The 18,701-nt window shown below is 38.7% G+C and overlaps 1 protein-coding gene across 1 annotated transcript; it reads left to right on the plus strand.

Moving 5' to 3' along the window:
• The first annotated feature begins 7,849 nt into the window (after nt 1-7,849).
• LOC308392737 (olfactomedin-like) lies at nt 7,850-11,462 on the plus strand. Its single transcript, XM_080875941.1, has 5 exons — nt 7,850-8,008; nt 8,105-8,263; nt 8,770-8,982; nt 9,119-9,251; nt 10,464-11,462. The coding sequence occupies exons 1-5, from the start codon at nt 7,970-7,972 to the stop codon at nt 11,309-11,311; spliced, it is 1,392 nt and encodes a 463-aa protein (XP_080732067.1). The 5' UTR covers nt 7,850-7,969; the 3' UTR covers nt 11,312-11,462.
• The last annotated feature ends 7,239 nt before the right edge of the window (nt 11,463-18,701 follow it).

Below are 18,701 nucleotides of genomic sequence, written 5' to 3' on the forward strand. Positions count from 1 at the left end.
AAAAAGTTTAGCACAATTATTGTAAAGGTTTGGAGATGAGAGGTGTGGACCCAAGCGCAGACAATGATGCAGGAGAGAGTGTCTCAAACGGAAAACAAGCCTTTACTTTGCCTGATGAAACACTACAGAAACAAAAGCAGAGGAAAACTGAAGGAAGCAAACTAAACCTGAACTGGGTAAAGCTAAGTATAACAACATGGGGAACATAGAAAACAGAACCTTACAACCGGGAATGTGGCACATGAAACACTGGGGATGACAGACAGGCATGATACACAGAATTATACACAGACACTCCGACGAAGAACAGAGGAAACAACGCACTAAATAGACACACAAGGTAAGAAGAAAATGGCACACAGGAGGGAGACACAGCTGAACGTGGGACTCTCCAAAGTAAAACAGGAAATACAAGACAGAAAACCACAATTCCCAGAATGAAACTCAAACTAGAAACACAAAACACTGGGTTGCAGACACATGACAATGACACCTATTCTTGTTTAGGTGTGTTTGACCGTCCAACTCCTAAAAAGATTTTGCAAATAATACTAAAATGAAAGACGTTGCTCCAGGCCACATCAAGATAAGAGCTAGTCTTATTAAGAAAGTAGATCCTCTTATTGTTGAACCCTTTACACACGTTCTTTCTTTGTTCTTAAAAATAGGTATTGTACCAAGGGATTTAAAAGTAGTTAAAGTAATTCCTTTATTCAAACTTGGAATATACTAGTTTCTTTAGTAACTATCGGCCTATTTCTGTGTTACCTGTTCTCTTCAAAGTACTTGAAAAATTAGTTCACACAAGAATTTCAAAACATCTGTCTGATAGTAATATATTGTATAATCACCAGTATGGATTCAGAGAAAAAAATGCCTATGGCTCTTCTACAGGTCTACAGTAGTTAAAATTACAACAGATTTAGATGACGAAAAATATTTTCTGGGTATATTCCTAGATGTGCCAAAGGCGTTTGACACAGTTAATTTTTAAATTCTCTTAATAAAATTTAATAACATTGGAATATTGTTCTTGAATGGTTTCATAGTTACCTTTTTAAAAGAGAACAATATGTCTCTATTAATAACCAGAATTCCAATAGACTTAAACTTGTATGTGGGGTTCCCCAAGGTTCCATTTTGGACCCTCTCTTATTTTTAATTTAAATTAATGACTTTAAAAAATGTCTGTAAAAATGTACTCCCTATTATGTTTGCAGAAGACAATTCTCTTCTGTTGTTGGTTGGAGCAGATCATCGCGTGGCTTCCCACAGACCCAAGTGTGGGTCCAGTGCACCTTCCAGCCAGCTTGCCAAGGCTCGGGGGCTGGCCCGTTCCAGCTACGAGAGGGAGACTCCAGGGCATGAGCAGACATTAACCCATTTCCATTTGCATTTCTCCACAGGTCTCGGCGACTGCAGACATTGTGCCTTACCCGCACGAGCGCCAGTGCAGGCATGTTGGAGGTGCGAGTGACTGGGACATGTCCGCTGGGAGACCCAGGGTGACCCAGGAAAAAACACTGGAAGCCCCAAAGATACACCCACCACTCACTTGGATCATGACAGAAACCACTTCTCTGGTGAGCACCATTTTGATATGCGGCCTGGCGTGATGGCGCATTGACGGCCCTAGGGGTTACCTGAGCATAAGAGGCAAATTGTTCAAAATAATTGACTATAAAATAATTGTCACACTTTCGTTTGGCTTGTTCTGAGCCCCTGATACTTTCCAGCGCCTCATGGACCAGGTGCTGTGTCCACACGCTGCATATGGTGCCGCCTATTTGGATGACAACAAAAGAATACACTTTATATAAGATATTACATCCTACATGTTGTAAAGTTTATGCTATGTGATATAATGTCATAATGTTGCTTTTTAGGCTGTGAAACCCACGGTCTGTGTGTGGTGACCGGAAGATGCAAAACCAATCCAAAAGCTGGGAACAGTGACTAATACATCTACTTTTTTCATTTAAAAAAAATCATGAAATTCCTTCAGGAACAAAAAGTGACTCTTGTACACTGAATGCAACGAATTGCCACAAAACAGCCACAGTGTGACCAATTGCACCATTTGAATTTTATATTTAAATCTGGCTTTTGTTATCACATTTTGGTACACACCATGCTCTTTGACCATATCACATGTAGATGTATAGTCCAGTGCAGACTTTATCTTTGTCTCAGACAGTCCCACACACTCACACAGTTCTTGTTCTAATGAGAACATAGATAAGTAAGTAAGTAAAAGTAAAATTTATTTATATAGCACTTTTTAAGACAAAAACGCTGTTACAAAGTGCTTCACAAGAAGACATGTCAAACAAACAATATAGCAACATAAAGGAAGTATAAAAGCATATCAAACAAGCAATAGTACAATATAAATATAAAATAAAACAACATATTACGCATTAACATTACCCAAATGCCTGTCTAAACAGATGAGTTTTAAGCTGTTTTTTAAAAGAGGCCACCGTGTCGATGGTGCGTAGTGAGGAGGGTAAACCGTTCCACAGTATTGGAGCCAGGGTTTGAAAAGCGTGATCCCCCTTTGTTTTCAGACGAGTCCGTGGAATAGATAGACGACCGCTATCAGTGGATCTAAGAGTCCGCTTTGGAGAATAGGGCTGGAGAAGCTCCGAGATATAGATGGGGGCCTCACCTTGTAGAGACATAAACGTAAAGGTGAGGATTTTAAACGTATATCTATACTCAACCGGAAGCCAATGCAGGGATTTTAGTATAGGAGTGATATGGGAAAATTTATTGCTGTGGGTTAAAAGCCTTGCTGCAGCATTTTGAACCGCTTGGAGCCGATTTAGTGAGGCCTTAGATACGCAGGAGAAAAGTGCATTACAATAATCCAGCCGGGAGGAAATAAAGGCGTGGACAAGCATCTCCAGTTCGGTTGTGGAGACAATAGTCCTGAGTTTGGCAATATTTCTTAAGTGAAAAAAGCAGGAGCGGGTCACGGATTTAATATGAACGTCAAAGGACAAAGATTGGTCGAAAATTATCCCAAGATTCCGAGCAGTGGCTTTTATCGACGATGAAAAAGCACCCAGATGTTGACTAATCTGGGGCTTGATATTCTCTGGGGCTAGGATTAAGCACTCGGTCTTGTCTGCGTTCAGCTGCAGGAAATTGTTTGTCATCCAAAGATTAATTTCCTTAAGACAGTCCATAAGAGTGGATAGCTTGTCTAATTCCCAAGATTTAAAAGAAATGTATAATTGGATGTCGTCCGCATATAAATGATAGGAAATATTTTTGAAACCGCTAATGATCCGGCCTAAGGGAAGAATATATAGTGAAAATAACAGGGGGCTTAAAACCGAACCTTGTGGAACTCCACATAGAAGCTTAGCCACGTCTGATTGGAAGTTTCCCACTGAAACTAAAAGCGTCCTATCTTCCAGAAATGAGGTGAACCACTTTAGAACAGATCCTGATATCCCTACCGTGCAGTTTAAGCGATGGATTAAGATCTGATGGTCAACGGTATCAAAGGCTGAGCTAAGGTCCAGAAGAACCAGGACTGAGCAATCACCCCTGTCTGCAGCCATCAAGAGGTCATTTGTGACTTTCAGCAGAGCTGTTTCTGTAGAGTGTAACTTTCTGAAACCCGATTGAAATTTATCAAGAATGTTATGCTTCTCCAGCGCTTTCTTTACTTGTAGCCAAACAACTTTTTCTAGGATTTTAGAGATAAAAGGAAGTTTTGAGATGGGCCTGTAGCTTGACTGAAGTGTTGGATCCAGGTTAGGCTTTTTCAGCAGAGGTTGAATAACCCCCTGTTTAAAGCACCTGGGGACAGAGCCAGATAGCAATGAATGGTTTATCAGCGTGACCACAGAGGGCCCGATGGTCTCAAAAACTTTACAGAATAAACGAGTAGGTAAGACATCGGCTAAACTCGTTGAAGGATTCAATTGAGTCAGTGTTTCCAATAAATCCTCTAAAGAAACTGGGAGGAAAGATTCCATAATTATGGGGTGTGGACGATCATGGTTGGTGGGGTTTCCTGAGGGAGTTATGTTATGTCTTAGGCAACTAATCTTATCTTGAAAAAATTTTAAAAATTCACTGCAGTCCTTATCTGAAGAGACGGGTGTACATGGCGTTGGGGGGGAGACAATGCTACTCACTGTATCAAAGACAACTTTCGGATTTCTTTTTCCTACTGCAAGTAGTTGAGAGAAGTAAGTGGCTCTTGAGTCTGACACCATGTCATTAAAGGTAGATAATAGTTCTTTTAAGTGGAGCTTGTGAACCTCGAGTTTTGTGATTTTCCACAGGCGCTCGGTTTTACGGCATATTCGCCTAAAGCTGCGGATAGCTTCTGTAAACCAGGGCGGGCATTTAACAGTACTGCCTTTCCTGATTTTAAGAGGAGCCACTTTATCTAGAATTTTTTGACATTGTGAATTGAAGGAGGCCATCTGCTGATCTATATCGTCTGTTTCAGATAAATTGTTATCAAACAATTCCATAAATTCTTCTACCGCTGAGTCGTTAATTAATCGTGAACGCTTCTCATAAACAGAGGGTAGAGTGTCATAAGTAAAAGAGAGATCAAATAAAAGGTATTTATGATCACTAATAAAAATGTCTCTGCAATGAACTGGGCCGATATCCAGACCCAGTGATAATATCAGGTCCAGGGTGTGGCCACCACTGTGTGACCTATCTTTTAGTGTTTGTGTTTGTATATGAAGACAATAAGACAAAAAAAGAGCTGTAAACCAGCCGAAAGACATTTTAAACCACTTGCTACGGGAATTCTTTTGTTGAAGAAAAATTCCTGGTCCAGGTAGAAATCCCACTACAAGATCGAACTACAAGACTACAATACTGAATGTCTTTGGTTACATGTCGAAGATCAGGCTCCGACAGCTTGGATCGGGTCAGCCAACACAAACAACTTTGTGCAGATGCTTGAAAAGGAACAAGGAACTTAGTTAATAGAGTTTTGTTTCTTTCCTGGACACCGTTTGCACTTTCCCATCATGCTCTTGTTTTCTTGTGCAATAAAAAGAAAAAGTAATACCCACATCTTCACCAGAAGAAAAAAAACATGTTTATTTGATTGTTTTTCATCACTCTAAGAGTAATCGATGCAGGTTTTGGGAACAGAAAGTGAACATTCTGCACTGAGAGTGTAAAATAGCCACGTGGTACAACTGAACCATTTGAAATAGATTTTAATTTCTGGGGTTTTCTACCTGTGCAGTGTGTTAGCTACTACCACATTTTTGTGCATGGTAAGCTTTGTGACTTTCATAATGTGTAAAGATTTGTTAAAATAATGCAGTCTTCACATCTACTTGTCCACACAAACTGATATGTTCCCCAAAAGGTTCAAGCTATTTAATTTATTTGTACTTTTTTATTGATTGATTAACTGTACTAAATTGGATATCCTTTATCATATTCTCTTTCTTAATTAATTATTGGCAAAAATTAAGAAATACAGAGAAGCCGAGAAAAACAACTAGAAATCAACAACTACGAAACCCAACAGGAGGGAAAACAGAAGAGGAACTGTGTTCCTTCTTTCCGATATTGCTATCGCTCTGTACAGTTACATCTAAAATTTCTTCAACTAGACTGACAGGCATTTTTTTCTGGTTTAAATACACATATATTACATGATTGTATATATGAAATCTGCCACCCAGCTGGGGTCTTTCTCTGTTGGGTTTACATGCTGCAGATGCTGAGTGGGTTTTGTCTGGACACCCAGCATCCTCCCACAGTCCAAAAATATGCATGTGGGTCTATTTCTCTAGTAGTACCTCATCTCTTAGCTTAACTCCAGCCTCCTACTGAACATGAATTAGTAAGCAGTTAACCTTGTGAGGCCTGAGTCGTCATCAACCCAAACCCTGGCTCTGATAAGCAAAAAAAGACCTTATAGGAAAAAATGTAAAAAGTTTTTAGATGTTTCCAAATAATTATTTGTTTGTCACCTGAGTGACAAACAAATAATTAGACAGTTGAAAAATAAATTAAATGAAAAAAATCACAAACTAACCATAGGCCAAATTTCAGTTACTAAAACAAAACTGTTGATTCTTTGTTCTCCAACAAAAGCAGTCCAATCATTTTCTGCTACCACTTCAAAAACAGCTTCATGACTTTAAAAAATGTTAAGTTTACAGTACATACTAATGGTAATATTGGATAATGTGTGATATTAACCAAGACTACATTCACTTCAATTCAATTTTATTTATACAGCACATTCATTTATAAATCACTTTTGCACTAAATATTGTAAGGTAAAGATCCTACAACATTGAAAAGATAATAGAGAAAACCCTACAATCATAGGACCCCCACGAGCAAAGTGCTTTTGTTAGGGTACCTGGGTCTGGTGATCCAGTGGTTTTGATTTTGTTCATCTATATTCTGTTATATTCTGTTTATTTCTTGCTCCCCAAGTTCTTTAGTGTCTCCTTATTTCCAGTCTTAGGTTTTGTTTATATGCCTTCCCTGTGTTCAGTGTTATGCTTTTGTCATGTCTGTCTCAGTGTCATGTCCACATTACTGCGTTATATTTCCTGTTTTACGTTGACAGTCTGTGTCCCATGTTAATGTTTTCAGGTTTGCTCCCCCTCGGTCTCGTTATGTCTGATGACTCCCAGCTGTGCTCTCCTCTTGTGTGTCATTCCTTCGTTATCCCTCTGTGTATTGAAGCCTTATGTTTTCCTTGGTCTGTGTCATGATCTCCCTTTCTTTTCAGTTTAGTTACGTTCGTGTTGAGCAATAAAACTGTTTTGAGTGCACTTTTTACCTCCTGGTGTCTGCACATTGGGTCCTCCATTCCTGCCTAGTGCACACAGTCCAGCTTTGGCAACGATGGGAACAAAAACTCCCTTTTAACAGGAAGAAACCTCCAGCAGAACCATTCTCATGGTGGGGAGGGGAGGCCTCTGCCGTGACCGGCTTGGGTTAGGGGAGGAAGACAGGACGAAGAAACGCTGTGGAGAGCCAGATATCAATAATAACTAATAATTAAATACAGAGAGGTGTATAAATACATAGTTAGTGAAAAAGGTGACTCAAAATAATTGGTACCGTCTATTTCAAAAGTTTTTTTTTTAATTATGTTGATAAATACATGTCTTAGATGTTTCTTTATTATATTTTGTTTATCGATAGCAGTCTAAACCTGTTGTAATTACAAGCTACAGCCATCTACAATCTGCTGGTGATGTTTCAGAGCTGGATAATGCAATAATACTACATCCTTACTGTGCATTCTAAGCTCTGTATTGTGAGATGTGTGTGTGTATGTGTATGTATACATATATATATACATATATATATATCACTTTATTTACAAACATAAGCTTTAACATCTACCAATACAAAGTAATACCTCTCTGCAGATGCCCATTTTTTAAAGCTTAACTTTATTTATTAATCATAAAAAAATGTTGACCATAAAACAGCTAATGACTACAAACGTCAACACTACAAGGTAAATTGTTTGAATCATTTTCTTCTGCAAGCAGCTTTTTCAGGAATCTGATTTTCATACTAACATATGATAAAAACTCAATTGCTATTGGATATAGTTTTTTTTTTCATGTGAATTTAGCTTTAAAATCAGTGAGCAGTTCATTAGACTTGCTTTACATAGTTAAAAATAGATAAATAAATGAGAAATAAACAACAACATTTTAAAAAAATGCAATACTCCTCTAGAACAAAAAAGTGAAAATGAGAGCCAATAAACTAACAATGCATAAAGAAAGTGGGCGGGGTCTTACAAACCACCAGTTTGATGTTCTTAGTTGTGTCATTTGTCCAAGTGGTTTTAAGGCTGTGGAGCAACTCATCAGTGACAGGAAGCAAACCGGCAAATTCTGTGTTTGTTGTGAGTGAGTTTTTCTAAAGAAAACAGAAGAAGACCGTGTGTCAGTGTTGGTCCATCTCAGTTTCTCTAAAAATGCTGCAGCTGCTTCTATTGCTCCTGCTGTCATCCACAGTAAGTCACACAGTATTATATGTAGTATTGTTCTGTTATTGTTTGTTTACCATGTATATAAGTCTTAAGAATTTATGCTCCTATTTGCAAAATCAGGCTGACAGCCAGAGTCAGCAAGTGTTGGGCTACAAGAAGGCAAATGCATGTGTGTGCCAGCTAAACTCCACCATGTGGCTGTTCCCTGCTCAGAAGTTTAAGTACGTGTTGGAGGAAGTTCACACCTGTGAAGAATCTCTGAATAACCTACAAGAAGAGGTAAGAACTCATCTATATGCTTTATTGTACTGAAGTAAGCTCTCAGGAACTAACATTGTATTATAAAAAAAACTGTAATACAATTAAAAAGCAATCAATCAATAATCAATAAAACATTATTTAATAATTCATTAATTATTATTACCATAATGAATACTGAGTATGGGTATAATCAATTAATCAATTTGTTTTTTTTAATTTTTATTTTATTGCTATGTCTAGTTTTATTACTATGTGCATATTAGTATTGTACAGCACTTTGGTCTACCAGGTGTGTTTTTAAATAAATAAATGATGATGATGATGAATCAATCAATCAATGTTTCAATATTTAAAGATGAACAGTTTATCAAAGTTACTTTATTTTTTATATCATTTCTCCAACCACTTTTTCTTTCCCCTCGAAACAATAACTTTTTAAAATTTGGGTTTATTTTTACATTGTTCCTATGGAAAAAAAAGCCATGTCTTTGAACAAAGATTTTTTTTGTCTGCATTTCTTGCAGCTGACGTTCTCCAGCCAACGTCTTCCTCTGATCCAGGATCAGTTTACCAAATTTACAGTCCGGCTGGAGCCCTACAACTACCTGCACTCCCAGGGCCTGTACACAGAACTGTCCCTGCACCAGCTGGGCCAGGTGCTCAGCCAGTTACAGGTGGACATCGATGTGGTCCACAGCCAGCTTAACAACTCCGAGACACAGAAACTCTCCAAAGAGGTAGAGCTAAAATAGCAAATGGCAGCGAAATACAACAGAAAGAAATAAGTTGATGTTATACTATGTCAGGTCACAAGTGAACTGTTGTGATGTAACATAATTATAAATAGAATAATATTATATCTGTCTTTGAAAGGCTGAGAAACTACATAAACATGTAAACAAGATGCAAACAATAGACACGGTTAACATGAAGACTGTGAAGGAGAAACTGCGCTACCTAAAGAATAAGTTGGAGACCTGCAAGTCAATCCCCAAAGACTTCAGAGGTATGTGTGTGTGTGTGTGTGTGTGTGTGTGTGTGTGTGTGTGTGTGTGTGTGTGTGTGTGTGTGTGTGTGTGTGTGTGTGTGTGTGTGACATAGAGAGACAAGGGAATAAATCAGTTATCAGTTAATATGTTGCAATCAATGATCCCTTGTGACAGTGATTCTTAAATGAGATGGCAGGAGTGTATTTGTATTTTGGCTCTAACAAACTGAAACTAATGAGAAACACAATTTTTGTTTGTAAGATTTATGTGTGCATTCATCAGTTAGAAAAACGGAGTTTAGAAAATTCTGTGGCAGAAAAGAAAACAATTAAGAGCTGATGGTCAGGTTATATCCACATTCCAAAAGAAGCATAATGTTTTTCAGTCAAATTGAGTTGCATTCCCATGACGGCAGTACCAGCCAACTTAAGTTGATAAGTCAACTGATGTCCTTTTATGCTCCCAGTTGTTAAATAAATGGGGTACTTTTCAAAGTACCTTAACATGAATAGCATCTACAAGACCCTTTGCCACATACGTCCATGGCAACTCCACCTTATCTGATTTAACCTCCTAAGACCCGAACTCTTTATTTGGTGTCTGAACACAGCAGTATTTTTCCTCAGTACAAAAACAAAATGAGAAACAACAATTGTGCCCCTTTTAGCAAAATTTCTGTAACAAAGCAAAAAAAGTAAAAGATTTCTGAGCACTGAATGAAAAACAAAACATTTCTCTCCCAAACTGCTACTTCAAACATGTTTACACCTACTGTATGTGTGTAAAATTTTGTATTGTGGTCTAGACAAGCCAAAATGTGATGTCCACATATGTGGACACCAGGTCCTAGGAGTTTAATCATTGTCATATCTGTCATGAGTTATTCCTGTTCTGTTCTGTGCTGAGCCTTGATGTTGTTCTGCTGAACCTGCCTTGGGTTTTCAACATGTGGAATAAATAATATGTTTTCACCGATCCTCACAGAATTCAGATTTGGATTTTTGGCTCTAACTACGCATGGAGGGGTGGAGAGAACCCAATACAGAGCCATGCCACTCTAGAAATAAAAGCTTATTTTCACTGATCGTGACTGAAATCAGATTTGAGCTCCTTCCCCTTTTCAAAGCAAACACACACCCTCAGGGGATGATTAACAGCTGATGTTGATAAATGACTGACTGTATCTTATAATATGCTTCAGAAATCTTCTGATCTTTCTGTCTTTCCAGGTCAGGACAGGCACTGTCTCAAAGGTCTGATCACCAACATCAGTGACCCTATCACAGCTAAAGTCAGCCCTTTTGGTAAGAGCTATATCTCTGGTTCGTGGGGAAAACAAGCCCAGAAAGAGAGCGATGGGCAGAAGAACAGTTACTGGGTTCAACCTCTGCTCAGCAGCCACATCTGGGGCAACACTGTGCGCCTTTACCAAACCTATGAAGACCTCATGGCCTCAACAAACCACAGGGACTTTACATTTGCCTCATCGTACAGCCATCCCAACGCCATTGAGGGTCCCAGTGCTGTGCTGTACGGTAAGGCTCTGTACTATAACTGCTACCGCTCTGCAGACGTTTGCCGGTACGACCTGGAGACCAACGAGGTCAAACGGGTGACTCTTCCAGGCACCGGTGTGGGTTTCAACAACAAGTTCCCCTATTGTTACTACGATTGCCAGCTCAATAGTGATGTTGATGTAGAGGCAGATGAAACAGGACTGTGGGCTCTCTATGCCACTCTAGGTAACCATGGTAACCTCGTGATCAGCCGCTTAGTTTGGGACAGCGAGGTGAAGAGTCTCAACGTGACACAGACGTGGGAAACGAGGCTGTTCAAGAAGGCAACGAGCAACGCCTTCATGGTGTGCGGTGTGATGTACGCAACTCGTTACGTTAATGAGTACCGGGAGGAGGTGTTCTACGCCTTCGACACAGCCACAGGCAAAGAAGACAACTCACTAGCAATACCACTGGAGAAGGTAGCTAAAGCAGTGGCTAGTCTGAGCTACAATCCCACCAACAAGCAGATCTACATGTACAACGATGGATACTTGCTGGCCTACCAGGTTTACTTCTGATCTGAAGCTTTGTAGCTAGTTATTGTCACATGACCAAGCAAAACAAAACAAAAAAGGCAATGGCTGTTTTGTGCAGCAGCAATTTTATTCGGTCTTGCAAATGCTGAAGATAAATCATGTATGATGTACAAAAGAACAACCATAATAAAGAGTTAAGTAACAATGAGATGAAAACTCTTTATGCCCTTTTTTGCTCTCTTTACTAGTATTTTTTTAAAACACACAAAAAAACACACACACATAGACACACACACAGAGACAGACACGCACATTTTTCTTGTTGACTGTGACCAGCTAGTTAATGTATTAATGTTTAGCAGGTGACAAAAAGACATGTTAACATTTCCAAATCTTAAAAATTCCCTTAGAGTGCTGTTACTATGTAAAATGTAAATAAACCCAGGTTTGATTGCCAATACAACATAGAAAACAAATCAACAGCTTAAACTAAGAAAATGTATCATTTTAAAAAAATTGGCTCATAGTAAGGGAACAAATTGCAGTTGTACCAGGTGTCTACAGTAGGTGGCAGTGTGATCCCACTCTGGAGTGGATGAGGACAGATGTTTCCACTGCTGAGCCACGGTTTCCAGTTTCTGGCTGGCTGCCTCTTAGACACACCCAAAGCTCTGCTCCCATAATGACAGAAGCCAAACAGCAGCCTGCTGGCTCAAGACGAAACTCTGCGGTCTGCTTTTTACCATGTATGCGGTGGGACCGAGCTCATGTTTCTGTGCAGTTAAAATAGGCTGGGCAGAATCTACATGTTCTGTAATGACATGCTGGATCCTGAACATTTTGGTAACCTTTACAGATTAAGTTTGTGTTTCTTTCTGAAATCCACCCTTTCATTGTTGGTCTACTAACACTGTCACACACATATGGGAAATAATAAATGACTAAAAACGATCTAATTGCACACATAATGCTAATATCTATATATCACAGTGGAGGCCTCCAACCCTTTCAACAATTTTCCCTTTTTTGTATATCTGTGGAAAATCGCTGCATCAGATAAAAATTACAATTTTGCGTAGGAGTGCACAGCAATTTCACACTACCTTGTTCTAGTAGTGTGCTTAATAATAATTAATATCAAAATGAAATTGAGGTGGTGAAGCATAATTTTTCAAAATTACAAATGAATGCAGGAGCCAAGCGTCCAGGCACAACTGTTTAATTTGCTATTTGATGCCCTCTGAGTTTCTGTGGGCATTAAAGCTGGTATATTTTTATGCTTTTTAACGCCTGTGTTTTTTGCCGTTGCGGTTGTTTTTGTTGTTGTTTTAAATATAAATGAAATTATTTTGTTTTCCATTTGTTGCCAGAATCAGGTGACCACGTTTTCATTAAAACTAACTTTATTGTTAAGGCAAAGTGTAAGTGTTACTTATGAATCAGTAAAAAACAATCCTCTCTTGTTATATTACTTTAATGATCTTGTTATAAAATGATAACTGAAGTAGAGAGATTCGAAAGCTATAACACAGCATCTTTCAGATATTGTATTAATAAGAATTTACAGGCATATTTTAAGACACCTTTAGCCAAACCAACCTTAAAATAAAGCTAAAAGTTTTACTCTCAGTCTCTTATTTGAAAGACAGCAAACTGTCATGAATCATTGCTCCTTTTTCACAGCTTTTTGATTCAGTTTTGCGAATTACCATGCTAAACATGAGCGTGTTACCATTTACATTGGCGCTTATAATCCTCTGAACACAGAGCAACAGGCATGGCTTTAGAGCTGCAGAATCCAATTGGAGAAACAGTCGCATGAGCATTGCAGATTGCATGAATACACCAATGTCACTACCTTCAGCTTGGCTATTCATACCACAGCTTTTCCTGTAGAAAGGCAAACACTGACTCAATCGATTCCAGCAAATAAGGTGAAGATCTTGTGGAAGCAGGAAGTGAAGCTGAAGTTCTTGAATCCTGGTTTCATTACATTGTCACTAATTGTTTTGGGCTGAGGCTTAATTGATCACTTACAGAGCGTGCTCATCTATATGCCAGGAAGTTCTCATTGTGTCCACAAGGCACGATGATTGCCTGTCAGTTTCACCTTAAGTCATCATCGCATTATTACTCATAAATATGTAATGTTGCATTAAAGAGTCCATCTGATGTGCACAGCCATTATAACTTGCTACCGGTATCAAGTACAGATGATTACCAGCAAACACTGACATTGGCACTGACAACACTCAGTTACTTCTTAAAACAGAATAATTGCTACGATGCCTTCCAGTCAGGTTTTAGACAGAACCACAGCACTGAAACTGCTCTGACCAAAGTGTTTAATGACATATGTCTGAATACAGACAGTGGAAAAATGTCAGTCCTAGTTTTACTGGATCTCAGTGCAGCATTTGATACAGTTGACCACAACATATTACTCAAACGACTGGAGAACTGGACAGGTCTTTCAGGAACTGTACTAAACTGGTTCAAAACATACTTAGAAAACAGGAAATACTTTGTATCAATAGGTAACTTCACATCTGAGCAGACAAGTATCACATGTGGAGTTCCCCAAGGTTCCATCTTGGGACCCCTTCTGTTTAACATCTACATGCTCCCACTGGCACAGATTATAAACAACAACAAAATAAACTATCACAGCTATGCAGATGACACACAAATATATATCACAATGTCACCAGGAGACCGAGGCCCTGTACAGGCTCTTGGTAAATGCATTGAGGAAATCAATGACTGGTTGTGCCACAATTTTCTCCAGCTAAACAAAAACAAAACTGAGGTAATAGTCTTTGGCGCCAAAGAAAAACGATTACAGGTCACCAGAGAACTTCAATCTATACATCTAAAAACCACAAACCAGGCGAGAAATTTGGGTGTAGTGATGGATGCAGACCTAAACTTAGAAAAACACATTAAGACAATAACAAAGTCAGCTTACTATCACCTCAAGAATATATCAAGGATAAAAGATCTGATGTCTCAACAGGACCTGGAAAAACTAGTCCATGCATTCATCTTTAGTAGGCTTGATTACTGTAACAGCATCTTTACAGGTCTACCTAAAAAATCAGTCAGACAACTACAGCTCATTCAGAACTCTGCTGCTCGAGTCCTCACTAAGACCAAAAAAGTGGACCACATGAGTCCAGCTCTGAGGTCCTTACACTGGCTGCCTGTCCGTCAGAGGATAGACTTTAAAGTTCTGATGCTGGCCTATAAAGCTCTGAATGGTTTAGGACCAAAATACATCAATGACCTCCTGACCCAGTATGAACCTTCCAGATCCCTCAGGTCATCTGGATCCGGTCTTTTATCAGTTCCCAGAGTCAGAACCAGACACGGAGAAGCTGCATTCAGCTTTTATGCTCCTTATATCTGGAACAAACTCCCAGAAAGCCTCAGATCAGCTGAAACACTCAGTTTATTTAAATCCAGGTTGAAGACTCACCTGTTCTCAGCTGCATTTGAATAAAGCACCAAATCCACACTTTAAGCTTAAATTTCAAAACTTACATTTAACTACTGATTTTATCTACTGTTCTGATTTTATCTGTTTTGGTTTTATATACTGTTGTTTGTTTGTTTGTTTGTTTTTGTTTGTTTGTTTGTTTGTTTGTTAATTAGTTAGTTAGTTTATTTGCTTGTTTTAATCAATTTTAAATCATGCTTTTTATTTGTTCTTGTTTCTAATGTCTCTGTAAAGCACTTTGAATCACCTTGTTGTTGAATTGTGCTATACAAATAAACTTGCCTTGCCTTGCCTTGCCTTGCCTTGGCTGATCCTGAGCTACCGGATGATCTTCCTTACAGCACCACCAGGCAATGTTTTCAGCTTAAATCACAGGCTGGTACAAAATACAGCCCACGCATGGCTGCTTTTTCACCTTTTGGTTTCCTTTGGACTTCCTTTGCAGACAGACTGGGTTAGTGAACATGAGCTGTGTCCTGTTTGCTGGCAGAGTCTGGGAGAACTTTGAGGTACTGGGTTTGAAATATGTTAACCTTTTGTTACTTGAGTCTGCCACAACAAAGCTTTTCAAAAGTGTGTAGACACGACTCAACAGTTTCTGTTTCAAACAAACACTGGCCACAAAGGCACTGTGGTGCCAGTATCACGTTTCACAAGTGATTGTTTTTACTTGCAAATTGCTGATAAATTTGCAAACCCTAGAGAGCCCTTTTGTGATCATGCATAGGTCACATAAGCACATAATGGAGATTAATTAGAAACATCTGTGTTACAAACTGCATTAAAAAGTTGTATTAAAAACTGAGAACGTGTTTACTACTTACATAGGAAATATGAAGGTAAGAGCCACTAAGGTACTGTTAATCCAATGCATCTGATTTAGTGATCGTCAGCAGACATATAAAAGCAGACATTGTGCAGTTTGCTTGTTCCTGAAAATTCATCCCAGGGTCAGACGTGTTGCCAATCCTCGGACTCTCAGACCTCAGTTAACATGTTAAATGCTAAAGTTCATAATTAGAAAATGACTGAACAAGTGTGGCTTGTCTGGAAGGATTGCCAGAATATAAAACAACAATCAAAAAAACTTCTCTCTAAAAGGAACATGGCTTAGTTTTGCAAAGTTGCATCTGGACAAACCACAACACTTCTGGAACAATGCTTTTTTTGACAGACGAGACCAAAGTGGAGATGTTTGACTATAATCAATGGCCCCGCATTTAGAGAAACCCAAACACAGCATATCAGCAAAAAACACAAAAACAACCTACTAACTTAGTAACTGACAGCATGGCAGTGGAGGGCTGATGAATTGAGTTTCTTTTGCAGCCACACGACCCAGCCGTCTTTCAGTTACCGAGTTGACCATGAAATCTTTTGTATACCAGTAAATTCTAGAGTCAAATGTGAAGCCATCTGTCTGACAACCAAAGCCCAAATTGGTCTTTCAACAGGACAATGAAATAAGTGCCAAAGAGTTATTGCCCTTTCGGTGTGTTTGCTGTGAATTTATGGCTCCTGTTTTCACCCTTGAACTGTTTGACTTTTAATTTTTTTGGGCCAGTTATGTTATTTTTTTGTCTTGTCATTAGTTAATTAATTTATATGACACCAAAACACAAAACCAGTTTCCCCAAGGTGCTTTATATTGTAAAGCAAAGACTTGAGTGTAATACATATTTGAATTTTAACAAACTTATGGCCTCTTATCTACTGCTGCTACTACTACTGATATTACAAAGAATGACAAATATATAAATATTTTCTACATTGTGCAAAGCACTTTATGATTTATGAAACAACATGCATTGTTCACATAAATTAAAAAGTAGTAATATTTTTCACTAATTATTACATTTTTTTTTATCTTACAAGGTTTAGAAATGCAAACACTTGGCATAAAATCTGACCGTTCCTGTCCCTGGAAGTTTCCATGCATAAGTGTAAGGAAATGCCATCACTTATGGAGTAGCTTTTGAAAGAATGCTGAGCAGAGTTTTCCACAGGCAGGTCTGTATTACAGCACATACATGATGTCTCAGGAGTATTAATCCCTCCAGCACCCCCCCCCCCCCCCCCATCAGCATTAGTACCAAGGTTCTGCTTCCATCCTGTGATCAGCAAACGCTGTCTCCATTATTGTTGTTAATAGGGACTGTAGGACTAGATGATACTCTAGTCCTAATACTAAACTTTAAAAAGTTGAATAAGTAACAACGGTGAAATGTTATTAATGAAGAGTATGGAGCTTCAGAATAGACAGGTGGAGTACAGTAAGACTATGAGAAGTTAATCAGATTATGGTAGCACTGCACTGGATTATTGTGTGAATGAAGACTGCTGTAGTGTGTATGCCCACAACTGTGAGTGCATTCCAGTTCAATTCACAACAACAACGACAACAACAGGGCCTTTTGTATGATAAAGACTGCAATATTAGAGACAGAACCCCAAAGAGCAGAGGATCCTTTATCATACCTTTAACACTTGGCAATGGTAGGAAGGAAGAACTGTTTTTTTTAACAGGGAGAGACGCGCAGGAGAAGGAAGCTCAGGGAGGGGAGGCCATCTGCTACAAGTGGTTGATGGTAAAGGAAAAGGGAAGTTCCAAATGTTCAACTTCAAGTATTTTTTTGAGCCTGGTACAAAAGACGGTTTTCAGAATCACAATATTTTGTGATCTGAGAGGATGTGCACTATATAGCTACTTCCCCCCCTTATAAGCAAATTTGCTCTTAATGGGCAAACAAGCATGAATAGCAAACTTCAGTATCAAGCAGTCCAATCTAGTTGTGAAGGCATCATTTGTTTGATCATTTTAATGGCTACTCACAGCAAAGCAGTTTGTTGCTTCTCCAATACCAGTAAACAAACAAACAAACCCAACTTAAATCTGAGCTCTGCTCTGACTTGTTCAGGTTGTACTGATAGCAAACTTTATAGTGCAAAATCTTATCTAGTAGTTCTTCAAATACACATATTTCATCAGTGACAGTTTCTTCCCATCCAGTGGTTTTGTCAGCCAAATGTAAGATGGGGCCCTTCTGCTGTGTGAAACTTTAATTAACCAAAGAGATATTTCTTCTGCCTCAAAAGAGACTCTGCCTTCAAGTATTATTTGTGAAGCAAAAATATCCAGTCTGCCAGAAGCTGGGGAGTGAAAACAGAGCTGCACACACTGTACCAAAAGAGGATCACGAAAATGAGTTTTCCTCTTCACTAGCTCAACATCCTGCCTTTGCCATTGTTGCTGTGTTTGCACAGTAAAATATTCTGAAAGAAATGTGTAATCTTAACAAATTTCCCCGCAAGAAACAAACTGACCAAGACTAGATGTTAGCTTTGCAAGCTTTTATATGCTTACATATACTATATAACGTGGAGGCAGTCATCTGTAGTAATAACTGTGGATGTGATTGAAATGTGAGAAACACTAGACACTCCAACGTGAGGAGTGCGTGATGTGTGAAGAAGCAGTGGACAATACATGAGGGAGGAAAGAGAAATGTATTGCTTCCATGTGTTGGACAAATCACAATGAATCACTTCAGATTTGTGCTGTTCTGCACTATTTGTCAAGCTTATTTGCAGACAGAGTAACACTGGTTTGTTCCAACACCAATGATGGAAGCATCTAGAGCTGCATTGCTCCATATTATATATTATATTAATAAGATAATGATGTGATGTGTAAAAGGGGCTGTTGGTGGTGCATGTGACCACTAACAGCCCCTTTTACTTTTTTTTGCTTTAGACTTGGTCCTTTGGACTTGAATCCCAGAAAGAAAAACTTAGTAGTCCATAACTTAGAATGGTAGTGAATAACACGAATAGCTAAAAGATTAAAGGTGACAGAGCAGGTAGATTTATCTAAAGCTGTTAAGAACCAAAGCGGAGCTCAAAACAGTGAACTGGTCTTGATTTAAATTGTTA

The sequence above is a fragment of the Rhamphochromis sp. 'chilingali' genome, assembly GCF_963969265.1.
Source record: "Rhamphochromis sp. 'chilingali' genome assembly, chromosome: 2".
Classification (NCBI taxonomy): Eukaryota; Metazoa; Chordata; class Actinopteri; order Cichliformes; family Cichlidae; genus Rhamphochromis; species Rhamphochromis sp. 'chilingali'.